The 21929-nt window shown below is 36.9% G+C and overlaps 2 protein-coding genes across 2 annotated transcripts in view; both read right to left on the bottom strand.

The window, feature by feature from the left end:
• The window catches only part of LOC128870043 (sodium- and chloride-dependent GABA transporter 1), a 70516-nt gene that overhangs the window by 4145 nt on the left and 44442 nt on the right, over nt 1–21929 (bottom strand). The window contains exons 4-6 of the mRNA XM_054112638.1: nt 15009–15253; nt 3125–3328; nt 2890–3057 (exon numbers count right to left, since the gene is read on the bottom strand). Coding sequence (XP_053968613.1) covers nt 2890–3057; nt 3125–3328; nt 15009–15253 — 617 coding nt within the window. The remainder of the gene's footprint in view (nt 1–2889; nt 3058–3124; nt 3329–15008; nt 15254–21929) is intronic.
• Nucleotides 16555–18269, bottom strand: LOC128869184 (jerky protein homolog-like). The gene has a single exon (XM_054111694.1). The coding sequence runs from the start codon at nt 18187–18189 to the stop codon at nt 16555–16557; it is 1635 nt and encodes a 544-aa protein (XP_053967669.1). The 5' UTR covers nt 18190–18269.

Genomic DNA, 21929 nt, shown 5'->3' with positions numbered 1-21929 from the left:
AAAAAAGTGCGTGTAGCGTAGTCCACATAACTGAAGTGAAACTTTCGAGGCAGGCAAAGAAATAGGGAGACACCCGACAGAGAATGAGAGAGAGAGAGAGAAAGAATATATATCTAAATAAATTCACAACATTTGCAGAGAATACAAATAGAGAAAATTACAAAAATGGAGAAGGGTAGCCCGGTGTAGGTAAACGCCGGAGACAAACCGTGGCAATAACGCGCACTACTCCAAGCGTTTATCACCCTCACAAACGCAGCGATTCCAGGACCGCAGCAACGGCACAAATTACCGCAAGGCAATACCAATAAATCCAACGCCGGAATGCATAGCTCTTTATAGTGCACTAGCCAGGAAACGGAAAAAAGCGTCAAAAAGTAGGCACCAAAAAACAAACGCCAAAAAAGTTGGGACCAAAAAACGGCCCAAAACATTAGGCACCAAGGAAATATAACGCCAAAAAGTAGGCACCAGAAATATATTTCCTACAAGTTTGCACCAACAAACAAGCGCCAAAAAGTAGGCAGTGCTATTTCTCACTAGAAATTAGCACCCACATGGAACAACTCAGGAAAAATAGCTTAAAGTGTATCTAAGATATACAGCGTTTTTCAATAGGTGCGCTTCAACTTTTTTCCGATAGGGAGGGCGAACGACGCAATATTTTTTATTTTTCGCTTGTCATTTGTAAACTTCATTAGTATACATTTCATCATGGAACGCTACACACTTGAGCAACGATTGCAAATTGTGCAAATTTTTTATGAAAATAATCGTGCAAATTTTTTATGAAAATTTATAAATTTTCCAAAAAATCATCTTCAGTGATGAAGCTCACTTTTGGCTCAATGGCTTTGTCAACAAGCAAAATATGCGTTACTGGGCAGAAAGCAATCCACACGTGATTCATGAGGCACCGTTGCATCCCGAAAAAATCACTGTTTGGTGCGGTTTACATGCCGGCGGCGTAATTGGCCCATATTTTTTCGTTGACGAGAACGATCGCCACGTTACTGTGAATGGAAATCGATACCGCGACTTGATAAATAATTATTTTTGGCCGCAATTGAATGGTATGGACTTAGACGACATGTGGTTTCAACAGGACGGGGCCGCAAGCCACACAGCACACGCTACAATTGATTTGTTGAAGAGTAAGTTCGATGAGCGCATTATTTCCAGAAATGGACCGGTCGAATGGCCGCCGCGCTCGTGTGATTTGACGCCTCTAGACTATTTTTTTTGGGGTTATGTGAAGTCATTGGTCTACAGTAACAAGCCGGCGACGATTTGTGAGCTCAGAGCCAATATTGAATGCGAATTTGCTGGAATTTCGGCCGATTTATGCAAAAGAGTGGTCGAAAATTGGGTTCAACGATTGGACTTCGTAAAACGTGCGCGCGGTGGTCATGCAAAAGAAATCGAATTTCATACTTAAATGTATATGTTCAAACTCGATAATAAAAAAAAAATTAGTTAAAAAAGTCAAACCGTTTGTGTTTTATTGAAAAAAAAAGTTGAAACGCTCTTGGTGAAAAACGCTGTATATAAGGTATAGCTCTCTCTCTCATTTTCCTCTACGTTATACCTTTTTTCTCTCTCGCGGAACGAAAATGCCCAAAACGTTGCATGGCCTTGAAATTTTACTCTCCATTCTCGCTCGTCCGCGGCCGCCGTAGCCGAATGGGTTGGTGCGTGATTTCCATTCGGAATTCACAGATAGAACGTTGGTTCGAATCTCGGTGAAACCAAAATTAATAAAAAACATTTTTCTAATAGCGGGCGCCCCTCGGCAGGCAATGGCAAACCTCCGAGTGTATTTCTGCCATGAAAAAGTTCCTCATAAAAATATCTGCCGTTCGGAGTCGGCCTGAAACTGTAGGTCCCTCCATTTGTGGAACAACATCAAGACGCACACCACAAATAGGAGGAGGAGCTCGGCCAAACACCCAAAAAGGGTGTACGCACCAATTATGTATATATATTGTATATATATATATATAGTAATAGATAAAGTAATATATATATATATATTCTCGCTCGTCCATCGACGCCTAAAAACTTTTTCTTCCTTTTGTGTTTCACAGAGATTCGAACCTACGTTCTCTCCAAATTCCGAATGGTAGTCGCGCATCAACACATTTGGCTACGGCGGCTTTCTACAATACAATTAGTTTTTAGCTCTACTGTTATTTTTACAACTAAGATTTCGGGTCGAAAGGAACTGAATTCATCAGGGGTCACTAATGGAGTACTTATTTCCAGTTCACTGTATGATCATATGATTCCTGCCCATTTTTCGTTGAAAACATCCGTATTTATGTACATTGTATTTCACCAATGAGCCATCCATCAACTTCTATTGTGGCTCGAAGAAACTATTTGAAGTTCAGTCATTGCACCTCTAGTATATGCGGTCTATTAATGGAGGCACCATACTACCATAACTGTATATCTTCACTCAAGCTGCTCTTGAATCCCGAAAGGAGAACAAAAATCAACCGTAATAACCCATATTTTAATCAGAAATCGTGATTCTAAACCTCCTGCAGTTGTTCGAAAGAATGTATATACTTGTATATGATCTCCATTCTAAACAAAACCGATAATTTTGCTATATTAATTAGGCATAGTTCAATTGGGAAGCTTTCGCAGCTCCTTTATAACATTCCAATAATGATTTATTCACATAAAGGCTTTCCACGAATATCTACTGTATTTTTACCTAGAGTTTCAGTAACTTTTTCAGGTGCAGTTGAAACTTTAATAATTCAAACTTATGAGAATACTTTAATTTGGATAAGCCATAATAGCTAACTCCTTTTCTATAAATACGAGTATTATATTAACTTCAGAAAAAATCACGCCATAAAAGTTTACACCACTTACCTCGCCTGCATCGCCAGGTGTTCGCTTCCACAACCAAAACATGTAGGCTGGTATGTAAAGCATCGACGACAACGCCGTGAACCAACCGAACGCGTGTGCCCACCATGGATAATTGTAATCCAAATATTTAATTGGTTTCCATTGTATGATGTTAAAAAAGAACACTCCCTTCGAAATAAATGAAAAATTAGATGCATGTATATAGGTAGGTAGGTCAACTAATCTTTTTTATTACCAAACAGATAAGAGGAGTTGTAACACACCAACAAAACTTCCACCACACGATGGGATAGTAACCGATCATATCTTTGATACCATCGTAAAAACGATCAACTCCGTAACACCACGATATGGATATACATTCGAAAAATATGAGCCATAGTAAACAGAATCCACTTACTGCATACGAGTCCAATATTTGGAATATGTACATACCTCCCTAGGAAAAAATGGTTTGTATTAATTGAGTTTGTTTTTAATTTAAAATTTGATTTAAAAACAAAATCATATTCAATTCCAGTGGGATAATTTGTACTTTGTGTAGACTAGACTCATACTCCGCTATTTTAAGCCAAAAAAATTAAAAAAATACAAACTCTAACATCTAGATCTTTTGTTTTCGAAAAAAAGGAACTATTGAGCAAGTAATAGATAAAGTAATAGAAATAAGATAGAGTCACAATCTCGAACAAAAATTATTTTGCATGTAGGGCACCCCATTTCCACTCAAATAAACTGTCCGCCTTCGTTTTACATGAAGTAAGGATTATAAAAATAAGATGATACGCAAATTATCGTGTCGAGTAATAACGGCGACCAATGATGGTGTTGCGCCAAATGACGTTTCATTTAGTTATTTTTCTATACTTTTTCCATATTTTTTCGAAACTAATTATAAATTTAATTTAATAATAATTTAATTTTAATATAATTTAGCTTAAATTTTAATATTGCCGTTAGTTCACTGTGGAATTTAAAATAACACTATATATGCAAAAGTACATATATAACATAACGTAACAAAACATATGTACATACATAAATAATATTTTTACCCTTAATTATATATATAATCTATTAGTTAAGTAAAGGCTAAGGTTCTATATAAACATGAAGTAAAAAATAAAGAAGACACTTGTAAAAGTATAACCGAACGCGCACGTCTTATTAAATGAAGTAGTACCAGGCAATTTGTTGTTATTCGCGCACTCCCCAAATAAAGTGACAAAGTAATAAATTTATTTTCTTAAAAAAGCTTAAGGATTTTTCATAGCGCCCGAGTAGGGACTTGAGTGCATTAAAAATAAAAAATAATTATAATAATAAAAAATTAATAAATAAACCAGTTTGTGCTAAATAACAATTTTGTTAACATAAGCAAACGGAAATTATTTCCAAATGCAAAATAACAATACAAAAAACAAAAACCATATAAAAAACAATAAGTGCTATGTAATGGTACAAAAACAATTGCTTGCGCGTGTTATTTGCAAGTCTTTTTTCGCGTCAAGTGCAGTGACAAAAGCAAACAAACTAACATAAAAACAACCCTCACAGAAAATGGCTCAGTGACTAAATTAAGTATAGAGAACAAGTACATACATACATACATATGCAGATAGTATCTAAATGTAAGCACATAAAGTTAAATATGTTTTTAAATTATATATTGAAAACAAAACACATAAAATTAGAAACAGAAAAATACATAATAAATACATAATAAAACAGTTGCAACGAAAAAGTGTTCTAATACATAAGCTTGTGGTTAAGTGATCTGCAAGGTAACTGAACTGTGAAGGTAAAAAAAATACATAGAGCTAGCGGCCAAAACAGTGGTACAAGTGTTCGGCCAAAAATAAGGCAATACAATTTATAAATAATATATTATAACAAAAGTTTGAAAAGCCCGTTAAAAAAAAAAAAAAACTGTCAGTCTTAAAACATACAAAACAAAAAAACGTTCCAAGTGCCGCAATTCGTTGCGGATAAGTCCTGTGTCTAAAAACGAAAAACCGTGCAGTCCACGGCCCTCACGACCGCTATCATTGTCCGCTGTCACAGTTCTCGCCGCTGCTCTCACAGCTGGTATCGCTGGTTCTGTTCCTAACGTCCAGGAATGACTTCCACTTCAAGGATCAAGGAAAGTCACATTCTCATGTATGTGTATGTATAACTAGCTTTAACCCACGGCCCCGCTCGCGTAGGAGTAGTTTTGAGGTATTTACGATATGTATATAAAAGAATTACAAACAATAATTTCATAGAAAATATTTTTTTATTAATAACGATAATATAACAATACCCGGCATCCGTTGCTAGGCCTCGTTGAATAAAATCAAAACAACCAATCAGAAAAATATCAAGCAAAATTTATTTTATTAATTTTTTTAACTTTGCATTTGGGTCATGATATGATAGTTAATACAGATTTTTAATGATTCTGGGTTCAAAATAATCGTAATTACTTGCACGAGCGATTTCATGTAGAAACAATTGCAAGAAAGTAGTTAAAATCTTTTTATTTTCAAAAAACAAAAAGTGCGAAACAGGTGCTTTACTCAAAAATTCATTACTCAAAAACAACTAATTTTAGCTACTGAGCATTCAGCTCAATTGAAGTTTGAGGTGTCCTCTTGATTTAGAAAAAGTTAAAAAAAAAAATACACTTTTTGAAATATCGAATTTCGAAAAAATTTTGATTTTTTTTGTTTTTGCAAAATAAAAAATGTTCAACTACTTTTGTGCAATTGTTTCTACATGAAGTCGCTCGTGCAAGTAATTACGATTATTTTGAACCCAGACCCATTAAAATCGGTTCGTTTTTGACTAAGTTATGAACATTTAAACAAAAAAATTTCTTATATAATTAAAAAAAAATCGATTTTGAGGCGAAAAACAAATTTGCCGATAAGTCTTGAAAAAAAATTTTTCGGGCGAACAAAAAAATATGTGTCTCATTATTTTGACCAGAGAGCAACTTATTTGAGTTACATCGAAATCGAAGAACATGTCCCGAATAGCCCGGTTGAATTGAAATGGAAAGCATCTATAGTCTTGTCCAATAGCTATTTTTCGTTTTTCTGATTGAGATTTGTGAAGCTATTCAGCCACTTTTTCGTTTTCGTTTTTTCAGCCACAAATTTTCACAGATATTTTTTTCGTTTCTATGGACATTGAGCAAATTCTTCGGGACTTTACATAATTTAATTTAAAATTAGCAAGCCGAAGACAACAATTCCAAGTCTATCTCTAAGTAGGGAGATGATGGAATTGAAATCAATAAAGCGCCAGCGAACTGGAGTTAGAGGGCGTAATAGTGGAAACTAAGTCCGTCGTACAATCTATTATGGCAAGAAATAAATCGTCAATCGCCGAAACAGCACCTCACAGCTCACGACTACCGAAAATGTCCCTACCTAAATTCAAAGGAGAATATTCGGAATTTAAAAATTTTATGAGTCTGTTTGAGAGACATCGAGAAATTTCATCACTTGATTAACTTTCTGTCTGATGAAGCTTTGGGGACGGTAAAGGGCTTTCAAATATCGAACGACAATTATTCGAAGGCGTTGGATAGTCTCAAAAAGTTTATGATAATAAGTGATTACAATTTTTCGACACAATTTCCAAACTTTTTGAGCTGCCAAGTATCCCAAAGCCATCTGTACTTTCATTGCGCACAATGATTGATACAGTGTCTGGTGTTTACAACAATAAACATATAAACATAACAACTTCGGTCGAAGTGAGAAGAACAGTTGGGTTGTGATAAGCTGCCGTTATGGCGTGAGTGTGAGGTAGCATTAAATAAACGCTACCAACATTTATCTTTAAGGCACTGCGCCTGCTTCATTTCTCGCTACACAGCGTTTACAAATGCTCAGCGATGCTAATGCAAATATGTATCCACTCGGTTCAAGAGCCATAAAAAAAGATTTTTATGTCGACGACCTGCTTACAGGATCCGAAAGTTTCGAGTCTTTAGATTTTATTAGAAGTCAGCTAGTTAAAATATTAAACTCGGCAGGATTCAAATTATCTAAGTGGCTTTGAAACCACCCATCATTTCTCGATTGTGAGAGCTCTGAGAAGGCCTTAAACTTCAATGACATAGACTCCACAGAAACACTTGGAATCCATTGATTGCCGAGGAAAGATTTGTTCCGGTTTGTCTTAGATGACAACATCTCCCACTTTGCGAGTCAATCAGCGAAACATATTCCCAGTTTCGTTTCGTCTTTTCGATTCTCTTGGTTTATTTGACCCACTGGTTACAAAACGAAAAATCTTATTACAAGAGCTTTAGCTTCAAAAGCTAGATTGAGATAAACAGATTTCATTGCGCCTCGACACCAGCTGCGGAAATTTCAAAGCCAATCTACTGCAGCTACAATCAGTAAGCTTTCTTCGGTTTGTACATACCGAGTTCAGTGCAAGCTGCCAAATTCATGGCTTCGCCGATGCCACAAGACGAGCGCTTGGCTGCTGCGTATACATACGTAACCAAATTGGCTGGCGGAACGAAATGAACGCTGCTTCCTGCAAAGTCTGGAGTGACTCCGATGAAGACTGAATCTCTTCCGCGTATAGAGCTCTCGGCAGCCCATCTGTTGGCCAAATTATGGTCACGAATAGCGCCAATGCTGAGTCGTCCAATCGAAAATATAAACTTCTGGACAGACTCTGAAATCGTTCTGTATTGGATTAAAACGAATCCATCTGTACTACAGACTTTTGTTGCAAACAGAATGTCCGAAATCCAAAAGTTGACGGATAAAGCAACTTGGCGACATGTGCCCACTAACCAAAATCCCGCGGATCAAGTGTGTCGCGGTTGTAACGTGAACGAATTGAATAATTTTATCTGGTTTAGCGGTCCATAGTTCCTCCAAGAAGGCACTGCGTTATGGCCCACAAACACCCACTTCCAGCTCTCTCCAGATGTCTATGTATTAGAGAAGAAGCGAAACGCAACAATTTTATTTGTTCAAGAGAATAAATCGCATCCAATTATGGAACTCTGGGAAAGAGTGTTGCTTCGTATTGTCGCTTACATATAACGATGGATCAGACTCATAAGAGACCCATATGCGACATTTGCACAAGTACTGACGGCTGAGAACCTTAAATTGAATTTCCTCAACAACATTTTGGTGGTTTTACATGTTGAATATTGTGAAAAAATTACGAAACTCACCAACAGTACCAACCTAACCTCAGGTTTGCAAAAACTAAATACGTTTTAGCACTACTACTCGGAATTGTCGCTCTCGTTTAATTTACTCAGAGTAGGAGGCCGCCTCTCCCTTATGATGCCAAGTTAACATTGCTCTTAAGCAAGAGCTCGCGCTTCGTTACCACATACTTGCGGTACCTATATTTTTGAAATCACCACGCTGGGACAAAAACATTGGTAGCGCTTCTCCGAAACCGCATTTGGCTGGTCAATACTGGAGAAGCTTGTGGTCGTACCGTTCGAAACTGCACATTGCTTTCATTATAAGCCGAAGCTGCAAAGCCCAAATAATAAGAAATTTGCTTGCCGATAGACTTCTTGCACTACGACCCTTTCTAATATGTGTAGTAGACTTTTGTGGTCCCGTATATACTACATTAAAAATATGCGGTAGACCCCCAGTAAAAAGATACAAATATCGCAAAGTTCGTTTGTTTCACGTCCAAGGCAGTACATTTGGAACTAGTAACAGACTTGTCTTCTAATTATTTAATTTTCACCCTAAAAAGGTTAATTGGACGCCGAGGGATGCCGCAGAAAATATACAGCGACAACGCCACCATTTTCGTCGGCGCCGATCGCAAGCATCGCGAGCTGAGGGAAGAATTGATGGTCCAACAAACAGAAATCGTGAATTACGCAACGGTGGAAGGACCACTCAGGGCGCTGCACGTCGGCGGGTTATTGGAAGGCACCAGTAAAATTCGCCAAACATCTCGTGCGCGCAAAAGGCAACGCGCTGCTCATCGCCGAAGAACTACAGACTCCAAATAAAGTGACAAAGGAATAAATTTATATTCATCAAAAAGATTAAGGATTTTTCAGATGGCCTTGCTTGCAAACACAACGAGTCAACGTTCAATATAAACAGTAAGCAAAAATTTATAAATTTTGATTAAAATGTGTTCCTTAGTTTTGAGCGTCGAAAGAGGACTTTACTACTCAATTGCCTACTTAGTATAAAGAAAGACTTATTGGCAAGAGAGATTCTACGTTCTACTTCGAGGCTGACATTGTAATCGGTGTTAATGCTGGTTCGCAAATAAACGAAGTCTTTTACAACCTCGAAATCATAACTATCAACAGTGACCCATTCGCTTTTCTTCTTTATCCAGTTTGGTTGTTAAGGCCGATGATGCCAATATCATCGGCATATGCCAGCAGTTGAACGTTCTGAGCGATTAAGTTCTGCGGCTCGTACGATCTTTTCCAACATCAGGTTAAAGAAGTCACATAACAGCGAGTCACTCTGTCTGAAATCTCGTTTAGTATCAAATGGCTCGGAGAGGTTCTTCCCAATTCTGAGGGGGCTGCTGGTATCGAGGAACGTCATCTTACATAGCCGTATTAGTTTTGCGGAGATCCCAAGTTCAGACATCGCGGGTAACTGTTTTTCGTCCTGTCAAATACAGCTTTGAAATCGACGAAAAGATGGTGTCGATTCTCCTTTCATTGTTTTTTTCCAAGACTTAGCGCAATAATTAGCACATATTGCAAGCTCAGCCTTCTTAGGGATTAGGCAGAGCACACTTAAATTCCAATCGGCAGCCATGCTTTCATCCGACCACATTTTGTATAGAAGCTGATGCATGATTGAATAGCTCAGCCCGCAGTCCGTCGGCCTCCACGGCTTGGTTGTTCTTTAACCGTGTTATAGGTATTCTCACCTCGTCATGGTCGGATAGCGGAACAACAATTCTGTCGTCAATGATTGGGGTATCGGGATCTTCCCATTCTCTGTGATATACGTAGCTATCACTCTTTAAGATGTTCGAGAAGTGTTCCCTCAATAATTCAAGTGCGCTCTGGATGTCAGTCAGCAGATCGCCGTCCTTTTTCTTACAGGAAAATGGTTCGGTCTTTAAACCTTTGTAAGCCGCCGTACCTCCAAGTAAAATTTACGGGAGTTTTCCCATTTTCTCGGCATCTCAGGCTCCTCGTACTCACGTACGCCTCTCGTTTCTTGCTTTTGACTATACGTCTCTCTTCCCGAGAGCAATCCCACATAGCTTGCGTTTCGCCCGATCACAGCGTGGCTCTATAGGGTACAACCTTTATTTCTGCGACAGCATGATATTCCTTGTCGTCGCTTTTTGCGCTCGCCGGAATCCAATTTCCTCTTCGGCGGCGGTACGTACAGAAAGAGAAATGTTGTTCCATTGCTCGTGCATGCCGGTTTGTTGGGCAGTACTCTCTTAGAGCAGGAGTGAGATTCGAGTGGCGAATCTTCTTGTTGTCTATTGTGATTGAAACTTTCCGATGTCTAACACCCTTTGCGTAGTTAGATGTACGTTTTTTGCTGCACGTAGACGTGTTACACACAAGATAAAGACCCCAGTCGATGTCGGGTCCTCAGATGATACGTACATATAAAACACTTGGAGCGTGTCTTCCATTTATCACAACATGCTCGATCTGGTTTCGCGTTTTTCGATCAGGAGACAGCCACGTTGCTTGTTGTATTTTCTTATGCTGGAATCCAGTGCTGCAGAGTACCTTGCTTCGAACCCCGGCGAAGTCGATCAGGCTCAGTCCGTTTCCGTATGTTTCGTTTTGCGGGCTGAATTTTCCGACTGTGGGACAAAAATTCCCAGTATAGGAAGTTCACATCCGAGGCTTTGTTTGAATTTTCATTGAAGGGGATTTTTACGTGGCGGGTCCCAAACCCAGCGCACAAGCAACTATCCTGAGTTGTTTCGCTTACTCACATTAACTTGCTCTCGAACGGGTGTTCGGGAGCTACCCAGTGTATACTTGGGCTAATTCCGAGAGTTGCTGGGACCTTTTGCAAAAGAATCGTCCTTACCCCTCCCAAGTGAATGGCAATTAGATACACTACAGCAAAAAAAGCAGGAATATTTTTCAAAGTAAATTTCTAAATGCGCGACTATTTTACTTATTTCGTACATTTTTATTAATTGGTTATTCTCATATGTGAAGGTAAATCTTAATTAACTTTTAAGAGAACAAAGAGGAATGGATTTGAAATTTTTAGAAGTACGAAATGTTGAAGACGTAAACTTGTTTTAAGCTAATGGCGGCCTTTTTTTACATCATTAATGTATGCTTGCGCGCACTTGGTGCACAGTAGCTAAAACAAATACCATTCGCTACGACTGTCTAGGATTTATAGAAGAAATTTACATAGATAACTCTATGTATCTTAAATATATTAAACATTAAATATATTAATATATATTATATTAAAAAAAAAGCTTAGTCGGCAGTGCTAAAATATTTGGGGTTATCACTGAGAATAAACAAAATTTAAATTTTACCAAGATAACGATCCAAAGCATAAGGAGCGTAATGCGCAGATGTGGCTTCTCTACAATTGCGTTAAAGTTATAAATACACAAGCCCAGAGTCCCGACATAACGTGAAATTTGTGGGCCTTTTTGAAGAAAAGAGACCATAAAAGACATCCAAGAATGCTGTAGTTATCATACCAAATATTAAATGATTAAAAAATTACGTATTCACATTGTCTATTTAATTACAAAGCCTTTATTAAAGTTTGTAAAACAATTTATTGACTGTAACAAAATATTGTGTTATTTAATTTTAATGCTTAAGTTGTTGTTTTCCCAAAGAATTTTAAGTTTTTGTTATTAATTCCCTTTAAATGCTGTGAATAATTATGAACCAATACAAAAAAGATGTCAGATATAAATAAATAGTGTTATTTTTTCTATTGAAATCGAGAAATTGAATTCATGGTCTATGTCAAAACTCTTTCTGGACAATCTGTATATATATATGTACATATATGAATACATGAAAATGCGGGAACTTTCCACGGAAAAATTTACGAATCACCAAACATTTTTGTCTTCCTCAAGAAAAATAGGTTAAAGGGTAGCTCAAGCGCGTGAGGGAAGATATGATGGGCTCGTTGTATGAATGAACGTGCTTTGTTTTGAGAAATATGCGCTTGCGTTTATGAATGCAATAATTTTTGTTGTATTAAAGAACATTTTAGTATGCTTCGTGCGCCCATGATGGTATTTTATAAGTATCATACAATATTTGGAATGCTGACTGGGGGGCGGCGAATTTCTGCACAATGAAATAATAAATAAAGGGCATATCTTTTTATTAATCTTTATAGATATATGCAAATAGGTATGTGTATACATAAGATCCTCTAACTCCTAGTTGGAGCATAGGACCTCTCATGGTAATGTACGGTCCTGCTATAAGTTACTATGTTAATAAGTTAATAATAATTCTTTTTTAACGAAGTTAATTTTATTTAATTATGTAAATATTAAAAAAAGCTTTCAATTTCATTTGCAGTTTGCTTTTACACAATCCTTTAAACAATTAGGCCATTCAGCTATTGCAGCACGATTTCCATGAATATTGACGTCGCTGCTCGAACCAAAGATTGTTTGAGACACTCCAAATTTCTGTGAGGTCTTCGACAGGCTATGTTCTCTAATTCTGACCACAAACTGTAGTCCAATGGATTCAGATCTGGACTTCCAGACGACCAATCTCCTGCGGCTATGAACCCAGGAATATGCTTTTTAGCCACTGCTTGGTGGTATTTGCATTATGGGCAGGAGCGAAATCTTTCTGCAAGATCCAACGCTCTCCATTGAAGGGAATACTGCTCAACTGCTTCACCATGCCTTCCAAGACATCCCGCTGGTACACTTTTGCCCGGTCTTAACCTCTGAAAGAAATAAAGAGATGTAAAGCCTTTACAAAACGCTCCCCACCAAACCATTATGGAGTCTGGATGATGGCCACGCTGAACACTTGGAACAACATTTTTTGCATATTTAGAAGTTTTGGCATAGATTTTGTCATTTTGCTTATTAAATACTTCTTCAACCGTAAACATTTTCTCATCTATGAAAATAATATTTCTTATGCATCTGTCGAGTCTAATTATCTTCTTCTGCAGCCAACGGCTTTTATGGATGCACTGGTTCGAACCACGCGAGGACGACCACTTCTTTTTCTGTCTGTTACTTCAGGCGTTTGGAAAAACGACTGATCGTGCGGTAAACAAACATTCTCGAAATATTATTATAAGTTTTTTCAGCAATTCGTAAATCTCCCATGCACTTTTACCACACTTTTGAAATGCAATCACTACAATACGTTAGTCCTTAACTCCCCACTCCATTGTTAATAAGCGAAATTTTCCTAAAAAATAAGTATAATTTATGAGTAGACAATCCATACGAACAAAAGCAAAAACCTCCCTTCTTTTTTTTGCGGATTTCTCTCCGCATGCATAGCAAAATTTGTCAAAGAATTTAGGGCAAGACTAAGTGCATACGTTTACCGTAAGCTTGGTTAGTGCCTAAACAAAGCCAAATTGACAACGCATTCATTTTGTGTATACGAGCAAAGGCATCGTTGCTCACCTCTACAGCTCGTCGCGATGTCCTTCCTTTTCTTTTCTGCGATATCTATAGTCGCAAAACGACGTCCTTTTATGGATCTCCTAAATCTTGGGAAACCGAAAAAGTTGCAGCTGGCGAAATCTGGTGAATACGGTGGCTGAGGCATGATCACGGTGGTGTTTCTGGCCAAATAATCTCTCACAAGCAAAGATAAGTGAGCAGGTGCATTATTATGATGCAAAGGCCATGCATTTTTTTCCACAATTCCGGGCGTTTTTTTCGTATTGCTTCACGCAAACGGCGCACAACGTCAAGGTTATACTCCTTATTTACCGTACGACCTTGTGGTAAGAAAAACAGTGAGCAAAACCTTGACATTTGATCGAACTTGGCGTTCTTTTTTTGGTCTTATCTCTCCTGGACTTTTCCATTGGGACGATTGGGTTTAGGTTTTGATGTCATAACCATATACCCATGATTCGTCACCAGTTATGACCCTTGTAAGCAAATCTGGATCATCGTTAACGTCATTCAACAATTCCTGAGCGATGCTCATGCGACGTTGTGTTTGATGAAAATTCAGCAATTTTGGAACGTATTTCGCTGCCACATGCTTCATGCCCAAAATTTCCAAATTTTTGAGTAACGATTCTCCATAACAATTTTCTTCACTTTCTTAACATTTTAATCGGTTGTTGCTGTGCTGGGGCGTCCACAGCGAGTGTCGTCATTCACAGCTTCTCGACTTTCTTTGAAAAGCTTATATTTAATATTATTAATATTTTTTTTGACTTAGAGTACTCTTATCGTATATCACTAACAACATTTCAAGTATTTTTTAGCACATAATTCTATTTTTTATACAACATTTTTTGCAACTTCTTTGATCAATTTTTTTCGAAAAATTCTTATGCCTCTCACGAACATACTAAACATGCTATAATGTTAAACCGTGAACATATCTTCGAGACGAGAACATAAAAAAAATAAAAAATAATCGAAAGTCGAATGTCGAATGTACGTAGCCCGCGAAATTTTAAACCTTTTTTTTTTAACACACCTCGTAGGTTCATGTATGTATACCAGTTGCTTCATCTATTCGCCACTTGCTAAAAGAAGACCTTGGCGAAAAAAGAAGACCTTCTACATTATTACTTACTCGAGTTTCTACACATTTTCTTCATCTACGGATATTTACAGAGATTTACATGCAAAGACTTTCTTAAAACTTGTGTTTGATAAAAAAAAAACTTTGAAATAGTTGTCTAAGTGTCAGAGTTTAATTGCGGAAAGTTGCTGACAAAAAAATACAATTTTAAAACCCAACAAATTTTTTAGTTCTACAACTTGCCAAAATGCTTATCTCCCTAAACATTTTAATTAATGTTTACAAATGATGTTAAATGTTTGCTAAATATACATTTACGTGTTTATGTTTAAAATGATAAGTTTAAGGATAATTTATTGCTTTTTGCATATATAATTAGTTATTTGCACTATTTGTATAAGATACTCACCTGGGATATACAAGTAAGTCCCACTAGATAACTGAGTAAACAGACCACGGCAATAAATATTTCTTTACGCTTGCGCAACAATTGTGGCCATTCGTCAATAATGGCAGTAATGAAACCTTCCATGGTACAGAACTGCGAATCGAGTCCAATGAGAAGTAGCATAAAGAAAAATAAACAGGACCATAATGGTGATCCAGGCAGCTGTAGTACGGCAGAAGGATACACTAAAAATGCTAGTCCTGGTCCTGAAATGCACCATTAAATTGTAAAACAAAGACAATATAGAAATAAGCAAAACATTAAATTTGATAATATTAATTTCTTATGAAGAAAAATGTCTTCTTTATCGTATGAAATCTTAACTATAATTTTCAATCGAGTTAATCATTCAAGGAGTTTTCTGTAATATTTCTTAACTATCTCTGTGGAGAGAAGTGCGCAGCCGCTCTTCAATATTATTCATTAAATCGGATACTCTATATACTATTCATTTTTCAGAAACGTACATTTATTCCATATTATATTGAATACTAAAAAAACTGTTTATTCCAAACAAACACATCCCTGGATTGTCTTCTTAAATTCTGAAAAGCGTAAGAAGGACAATGCAGGTATTAATAACCGCGCCAACATCAGTATCCGTACAAAGTTTTTAGTTTTTAAGCTAACTAGTCCGAAAGATATCCAAGAAGAAAAAATTAACATAAATTCAACACCCACACCTACCCATACAAATCGAAAATTTACAAATTTCAACAGATTAATATACGTAAATAGTTATTTATATATATGGTATATATAATTGGCACGTACACCGTTTTTGGGTGTTTGGCCGAGCTCCTCCTCCTATTTGTGGCGTGCGTCTTGATGTTGTTCCTACAGTTTCAAGCCGACTCCGAACGGCAGATAATTATTTATATAATATAATAATAATATTCAACAGCAGAAGCATTTGCACATTTAATCAGAAGCTTGCAACGCCCCACAATAAACACCACATCTACAATAGGCCTTTTCTTTTCGCCAAGCGTTAGTAAGTGGCTAATAGATGAAGCAACTGGTATAAATGAACATATCTTGGCAACGCTGGAATAGAGCTGCCTAAAATTACATGTGTTTGTAAGATAGTGGGTTATACTAGTTTTATGAAGTACAGTAGAATTCCAATTATCCGGATCAATTGGGGCCAGACTCGATCCGGATAATCGGAAATCCGGATAATCGGATTTGACCAAAAAAGCTATATATATTAAAGTAAGTAAGATTAAATATGTAACTTTATTGAAAAAATAATTTTATTTTAACATTTTTGTCAATGTAAGTGTATTAATGAACAAACTCGCTTTACTTAATCATAACTTAATAGAATAAAAGAACTTACTCACTTTACTTCATTTAACTTTAGATATTAAAGAAAATAATTTTATTTAAACATTTCTGTCAATGTAAGTGTATTAATGAACAAACTCGCTTTACTTAATCATAACTTAATAGAATAAAAGAACTTACTCACTTTACTTCATATTAGATATTAAAGAAAATAATTTTATTTAAACATTTCTGTCAATGTACGCTGTTTTAATGAAGAAACTCGCTTTTTAGCAGCTAGATCTTTCAAGCGCTTGACGACAATCAGAAGGTCTACATGGTCGCATTCAGATTGTCGTTCCATCCAATTTAAGGCAGTCTCAAAACAAGCAAACGCCTCACTTGCAGAAGGTCCAGCTTCTAATTCAAATGTAGAATCATTGTCATCTTCTGTGTCCACTGGGTATGATTCTTCTTTTGTACTCTGAATAATTTCATCGTCACTCAATAATTGGAACCCAGGATCTATTGAATCAGAATGTAACCAATCTTCGATATCCTCTACATTGCACTCGGAACAGCCTGGAACTTTTGTAATCATATTCTGCAGGTTTTCCGTAGACATTGAATCAGTATCTTTATCACTTTCCTCGTTGTTCTTCAATTCTGCATTTTCTTTTTCTTCCTGTATTTGCTGTTGTGTTGAAATTCCATTTATTTTATTCCAAGCCCTCTTCAAAGTTATCGCGTTTACGGAAGTCCATGCATCAGCTACCATGTAGCAGCAATCTTTTATGTTAATGTTTTTATGACCTTTAGTACCTTCTTCATTTTCATCGGCTAACAGTAGCTTACGAAGCAGTTGTTTTTTGTAAAGTCGTTTCATGCATTCAATGATGCCTTGATCCATAGGTTGCAGCAAACTGGTCACATTAGGTGGCAGAAAAAGAGCTTTGAAACGACCATTTTCTCTCTCAAGTAAACTTTCTGAAGGATGAGTAGGTGCATTGTCCAGCAAAAGCAATACATTCCCCTTTTTATTTATTTTCTTTTGATACTTTTTAACATCTGGAATAAAAACGTCATCAAACCATTCCGTAAACAATGCAGAAGTCATCCATGCTTTATTTTGGTTTTTATAAACAACTGGAAGCTTTTTAACGTTTTTAAAAGCTCTTGGGTTTTTGGATTTGCCAATTAAGAGTAATGGAAGCCGATGATTGCCTGTTGAATTGGCACAAGTAAGAACTGTCACGCGATCTTTGCTAACTTTGTGACCAGGAGCACTTGTTTCTCTCTTTGAAGCTAAAGTTTTACGAGGTAGTGCCTTCCAATTGAGGCCTGTTTCATCCGCATTAAAAACAAATTCAGGATCGTAATTTTCAATTTTCGTTTTAAATTCCTCAATAAACTTTTCTGCTGCAGTATTATCGGCAGAAAGCTTTTCTCCACACAAATCGAGCTCTCGAATGCCGTGCCGAGCCTTAAAATTACGCAGCCAACCGTCACTCGCTTTAAATTCGGACAAATTATCCATCTTCTCAGCAAAAATTTTTGCTTTTTCACAAAGAATAGGTCCAGAAAGAGGATTTCCAATTGAACGCTGCTGTAAAAACCATTTAAACATTGCCTGTTCAAGTTCTTTATTTTCAGCAGTTTTCATATTTTTTCTAGATGGACTTCCATCCTCAAATTGCAAATTAGAAGCAAATTTTAAAATTGCAGAACTGTTTTTCTTTAAATCCGAAATAGTCGATGTTCCTACATTATAAGTTTCAGCCAAAAATTTATTAGACACTCCTTTGTTTAATTGTTCAATTATTTTCACTTTATCTGTGATTGAAAGCACAACACGTTTTCTTTTAGAAGACATTTTACGCAAAAACTGTACGCGAAACACTAAAACAAATCACTTAGACATAAAAAATATATAAAGATTGGAAAACGCGACGAAAATTTAACCGCTGTTTGCATACAAGTTTGTACACGCCGAAGAACGCAGTATCCGCATGCGTCTCGGTAAAGTGAAATCTACAGAGGAGGGGATAACGTTCTTAAACTCGACGAAAAACGCACTTGCAAATGCTATAGTTTCTACACATTCTACACATTCAAAATTTAGATAATATAAAAAATATTAATAATAAATTATAGTCTAGAAATTCAAGTTTACTTTTCATCAATATTATGTATTTATTATTAAATGAAAAAATATTTTTAGAAATATGTAATTTATTTTATAACATTGGTGCAAGTGACAATTAAAATTTATCTCCGAAGCCCTTTTGTTTTTTGGTAAATTACTTAATTTATTAAAAATATTACAATCACAAAATTAAAACTACATAATAATTTAACTTTAAAAAATGTTAAAATATAAAAAAATTGTAAAAAAAATTTTTTTTTTTTTGACGAAAAAAAATCCGGATAATCGAATGTCCGGATAATTGGAATCCGGATAATCGGATTTCTACTGTACCTATAATCACACTCGCTAGCGGCGAATCTTGCTCGATAACTTTGTTGTTGTTTCGCATACAAATTTTTCGTCAAGTTAGTCGGGCAGAGAGATAGCGAGCAGAGAAGTGGCGAACAGAAGAGTTCCCTCGAACTTTAGCCTCTAAATAATAAACGAAACTCGGACTTCAAACGGAGGACTTCAAATTAACAATTTCTGCTTTCATCGAATTCGTGTATGGTCATTTCCAGAAAGCGAGTCAGTTTACACTTTGGCAATAAAAAGAGTTGAGCTCGATTCTCTTTACGATAAATTGAAGAAAGCATTTCGCAGAGCTGCTAATAGCGCCTACGAGACCATCCATAAGAAATGCTATCAGATGTATCTAAAATGTTTAGCTTCAATAAATAAAGATGTGGACATTTAACTGAACTCTAACAACACCAAAACAGAGGTTCCACTTAAACCAAAAGACTTGAGGCTAAGCACGAGAAGCAATTAAAGGCGCACCCCTAAAGAATGATGCTTTCATACAAGCATGGAAAAATGTAGTTGACCAATATGAAAATAATTTCAATTAAATACACTTTTTAATCTGCCACAAGTAACCCAAGAGACAGACAGCTTCATTAAAACCGTACAAAGAACTGTTAGTAGTTCTCTAACAAACTTAACAAATTTCGGGATAGACACAATAAACGGGTCCTAATATGCCTTTGTAGTTCAAAATTACCTAAGGAAACCCTAGAATTCTTTGAATACCACCTCGAAGATAACTCCACAACATCCCTATGGGCAACTTTTGATAGTTTTTTGACCCGTAAGAAATTACCGCAATAAAGAAATGCGATGAAAAACGATATAACAGTTTTCATGTCAACGTTTCCAAAAACCCGATACCGGAACAGAAAAATTCCTATTTTCTCAAAAAATCTATTCGAAATTGACAGCTGCCAAATTTGCAAAAAACAACAACCTATTCAATAATGCCGAAAATTTTTTGCAATGAATGTCGAAACGCGTATATCTATTATCAAAAAGACGGGTATTGTTACAGCTGCTTGGCAATGTTGCATTGTTTCAGAGACTGAAAAAGCAAATACTCTTGCAGAAAATGCAACTGAACATAATGTCCTGCTACATAGAGACCCAATCCCTGGAACCCAATTATCCCGGAAGAATCAACAGTCTCAATTTTAACTCTTGATACCAGCACAAAATAAGCTCCAAAAATAAATCCGCAAACTTATGCCAACGACAACCCAAGACCCATTCAACTCAAAGAGGAAGCAGATTTTATTAGGTGCTACCATGTATCAGGTAGAACATAATGACCAAAGATTAACGGCAAGAGCACTAATCGATTCGGGGTCTGAGCTACGTCTATATCTAAAAAACTACGGCAAAATCTCGACATACCCTCTCATTCTATACCAGCCCAAGTTACTGGATTAAATAACGCAGTTTCAGCAACACCAACCAAAATGTGCGTAATCACCCTCTTTCACCTTTGAACATACAATTTAAAATATCATACCCACTCGACCGTAAGTTATGCCTTGAATCTAATCTAATCTAATCTATGCCTTGAAGAACTCGGCAATTCCACAAACCCAGACCCTTGAACATATTAATTGGTAGTGGTCTATACCCAAAAATTATATTAGGGGGTGTTAAACGTTAAATATTTTAAGTTTACTTCTAGCCTCAGAGACTGAGTCTGTATAGATTTTATCCAGTCTCCTACCCAGATCGCCAAATTTGGTCTCCTTTTACAGTAAAATAACCCCGGAGAATTTATTCACTCGTTTATGGGAGATAGAAGAAGTTCCCAGAAAGCCGTTGGTCTTTCCAGCAGATACACTTTGCGAAGAAAGCAATAAAAAAACTAAACGTCGAGACCCCAAAGGACGCTATGTAGTGATCTTACCCTTCAAGGACCTAAAAAACATCGACATTGGGGAATCAGGACACATAGCGCTAGGTCAATACCTCAGAAATGAAAGGTCCCTACTGGATAGGGTCCTGCCATAGAGTCCACTGGATTTGCCTTACGAAAATGACCCAGAAATATTAACCAGAACTTCACCAGGAACACAAATTAGACAAGGAACCATTGAATTTACCCGAGTTCGTCCATACCAAAACCCTACGTATTCGATGAAACTTCAGAAAATATAAATTTTTCTTTCTCGTTAACCCAATCGAGATCAAATCCAACTACACCAAACGCGAAGTTTTATCAGCTACAGCAAAATTATTTGACCCCATCGGTTTGGTGATTCCAGTAATAATAACGAAAACAATTGTTATGCAACAAATATGGCTTGATATATCTGACTGCGACGAAAATCTTAAGCCACACACTTCATCGATAGCTCAATTTCGTAAAAAATCACGAAACGGCAAATAATATTGAAATAGCCATCCACCATCGAACTTCATGTATTTTCCGATGCCTCCGAGAAAGCTTGTGCCGGAAGTATGGATTACCTTGTTACCCAGTTTAGAACTCTGTGGAGACGGTAAACTAGCTAATCTTATGGACACTACCATTCCCCAATAAAGCTTAGCGCAGTATAGGAACTATTTTTGGACGGACTCGACTATAGTTCTATCGTGGATAAACGAAAAATCACACAAAAAGTTGAAATCCATAGCTGGCTTCGTGTCGAATACCTTGAAAATACCGCAGATTTGGCAAGCCCACGAAAATTCTGAACTGCAAACTCTGGTGGCACGGCCCCAATTGGTTTTTTTTTTTTTGTTTTGGGTAGGAGAGGATAAGAATGTTAGAAACATTCAATTGATACCGTCGCGCCAATGATATGTGGGGCATGCTCCCAATAAAACAGTCCTCCCCTTTTCGGCTGACTTCCACCCCGGGAGCGCACTTGCACTACATCGAGGGTGGAACCGTGATTGTGGATAACAACCACAAAAGAAACCTGCGTCCGGGCTTTCTGCCTATGACGTATGGAGGTTATACGTCGCTGATAGTCTCCATTACTCCATTAAGAAGTAAATGGAACTTCGCAAGTGTGCGGTTATGTCATGTGCATTACGGTCTTATCTGCGTATATATGGTCGTGAGTCGTTAACTCAAGCGTCCGTAATTGTTGTCGGTATGTCCGGGTCGACCTCCTCTGGAACAC

This window comes from Anastrepha ludens, chromosome X (genome assembly GCF_028408465.1).
Source record: "Anastrepha ludens isolate Willacy chromosome X, idAnaLude1.1, whole genome shotgun sequence".
Classification (NCBI taxonomy): domain Eukaryota; kingdom Metazoa; phylum Arthropoda; class Insecta; order Diptera; family Tephritidae; genus Anastrepha; species Anastrepha ludens.
Note: the sequence above shows the minus strand (reverse complement) of the source record. Positions and strands in the feature narration are given on the sequence as shown.

Excerpts from the sequence above, each read along its gene's own strand:
- LOC128869184 (XM_054111694.1), bottom strand. The coding sequence starts at position 18,189 with ATGTCTTCTAAAAGAAAACGTGTTGTGCTTTCAATCACAGATAAAGTG.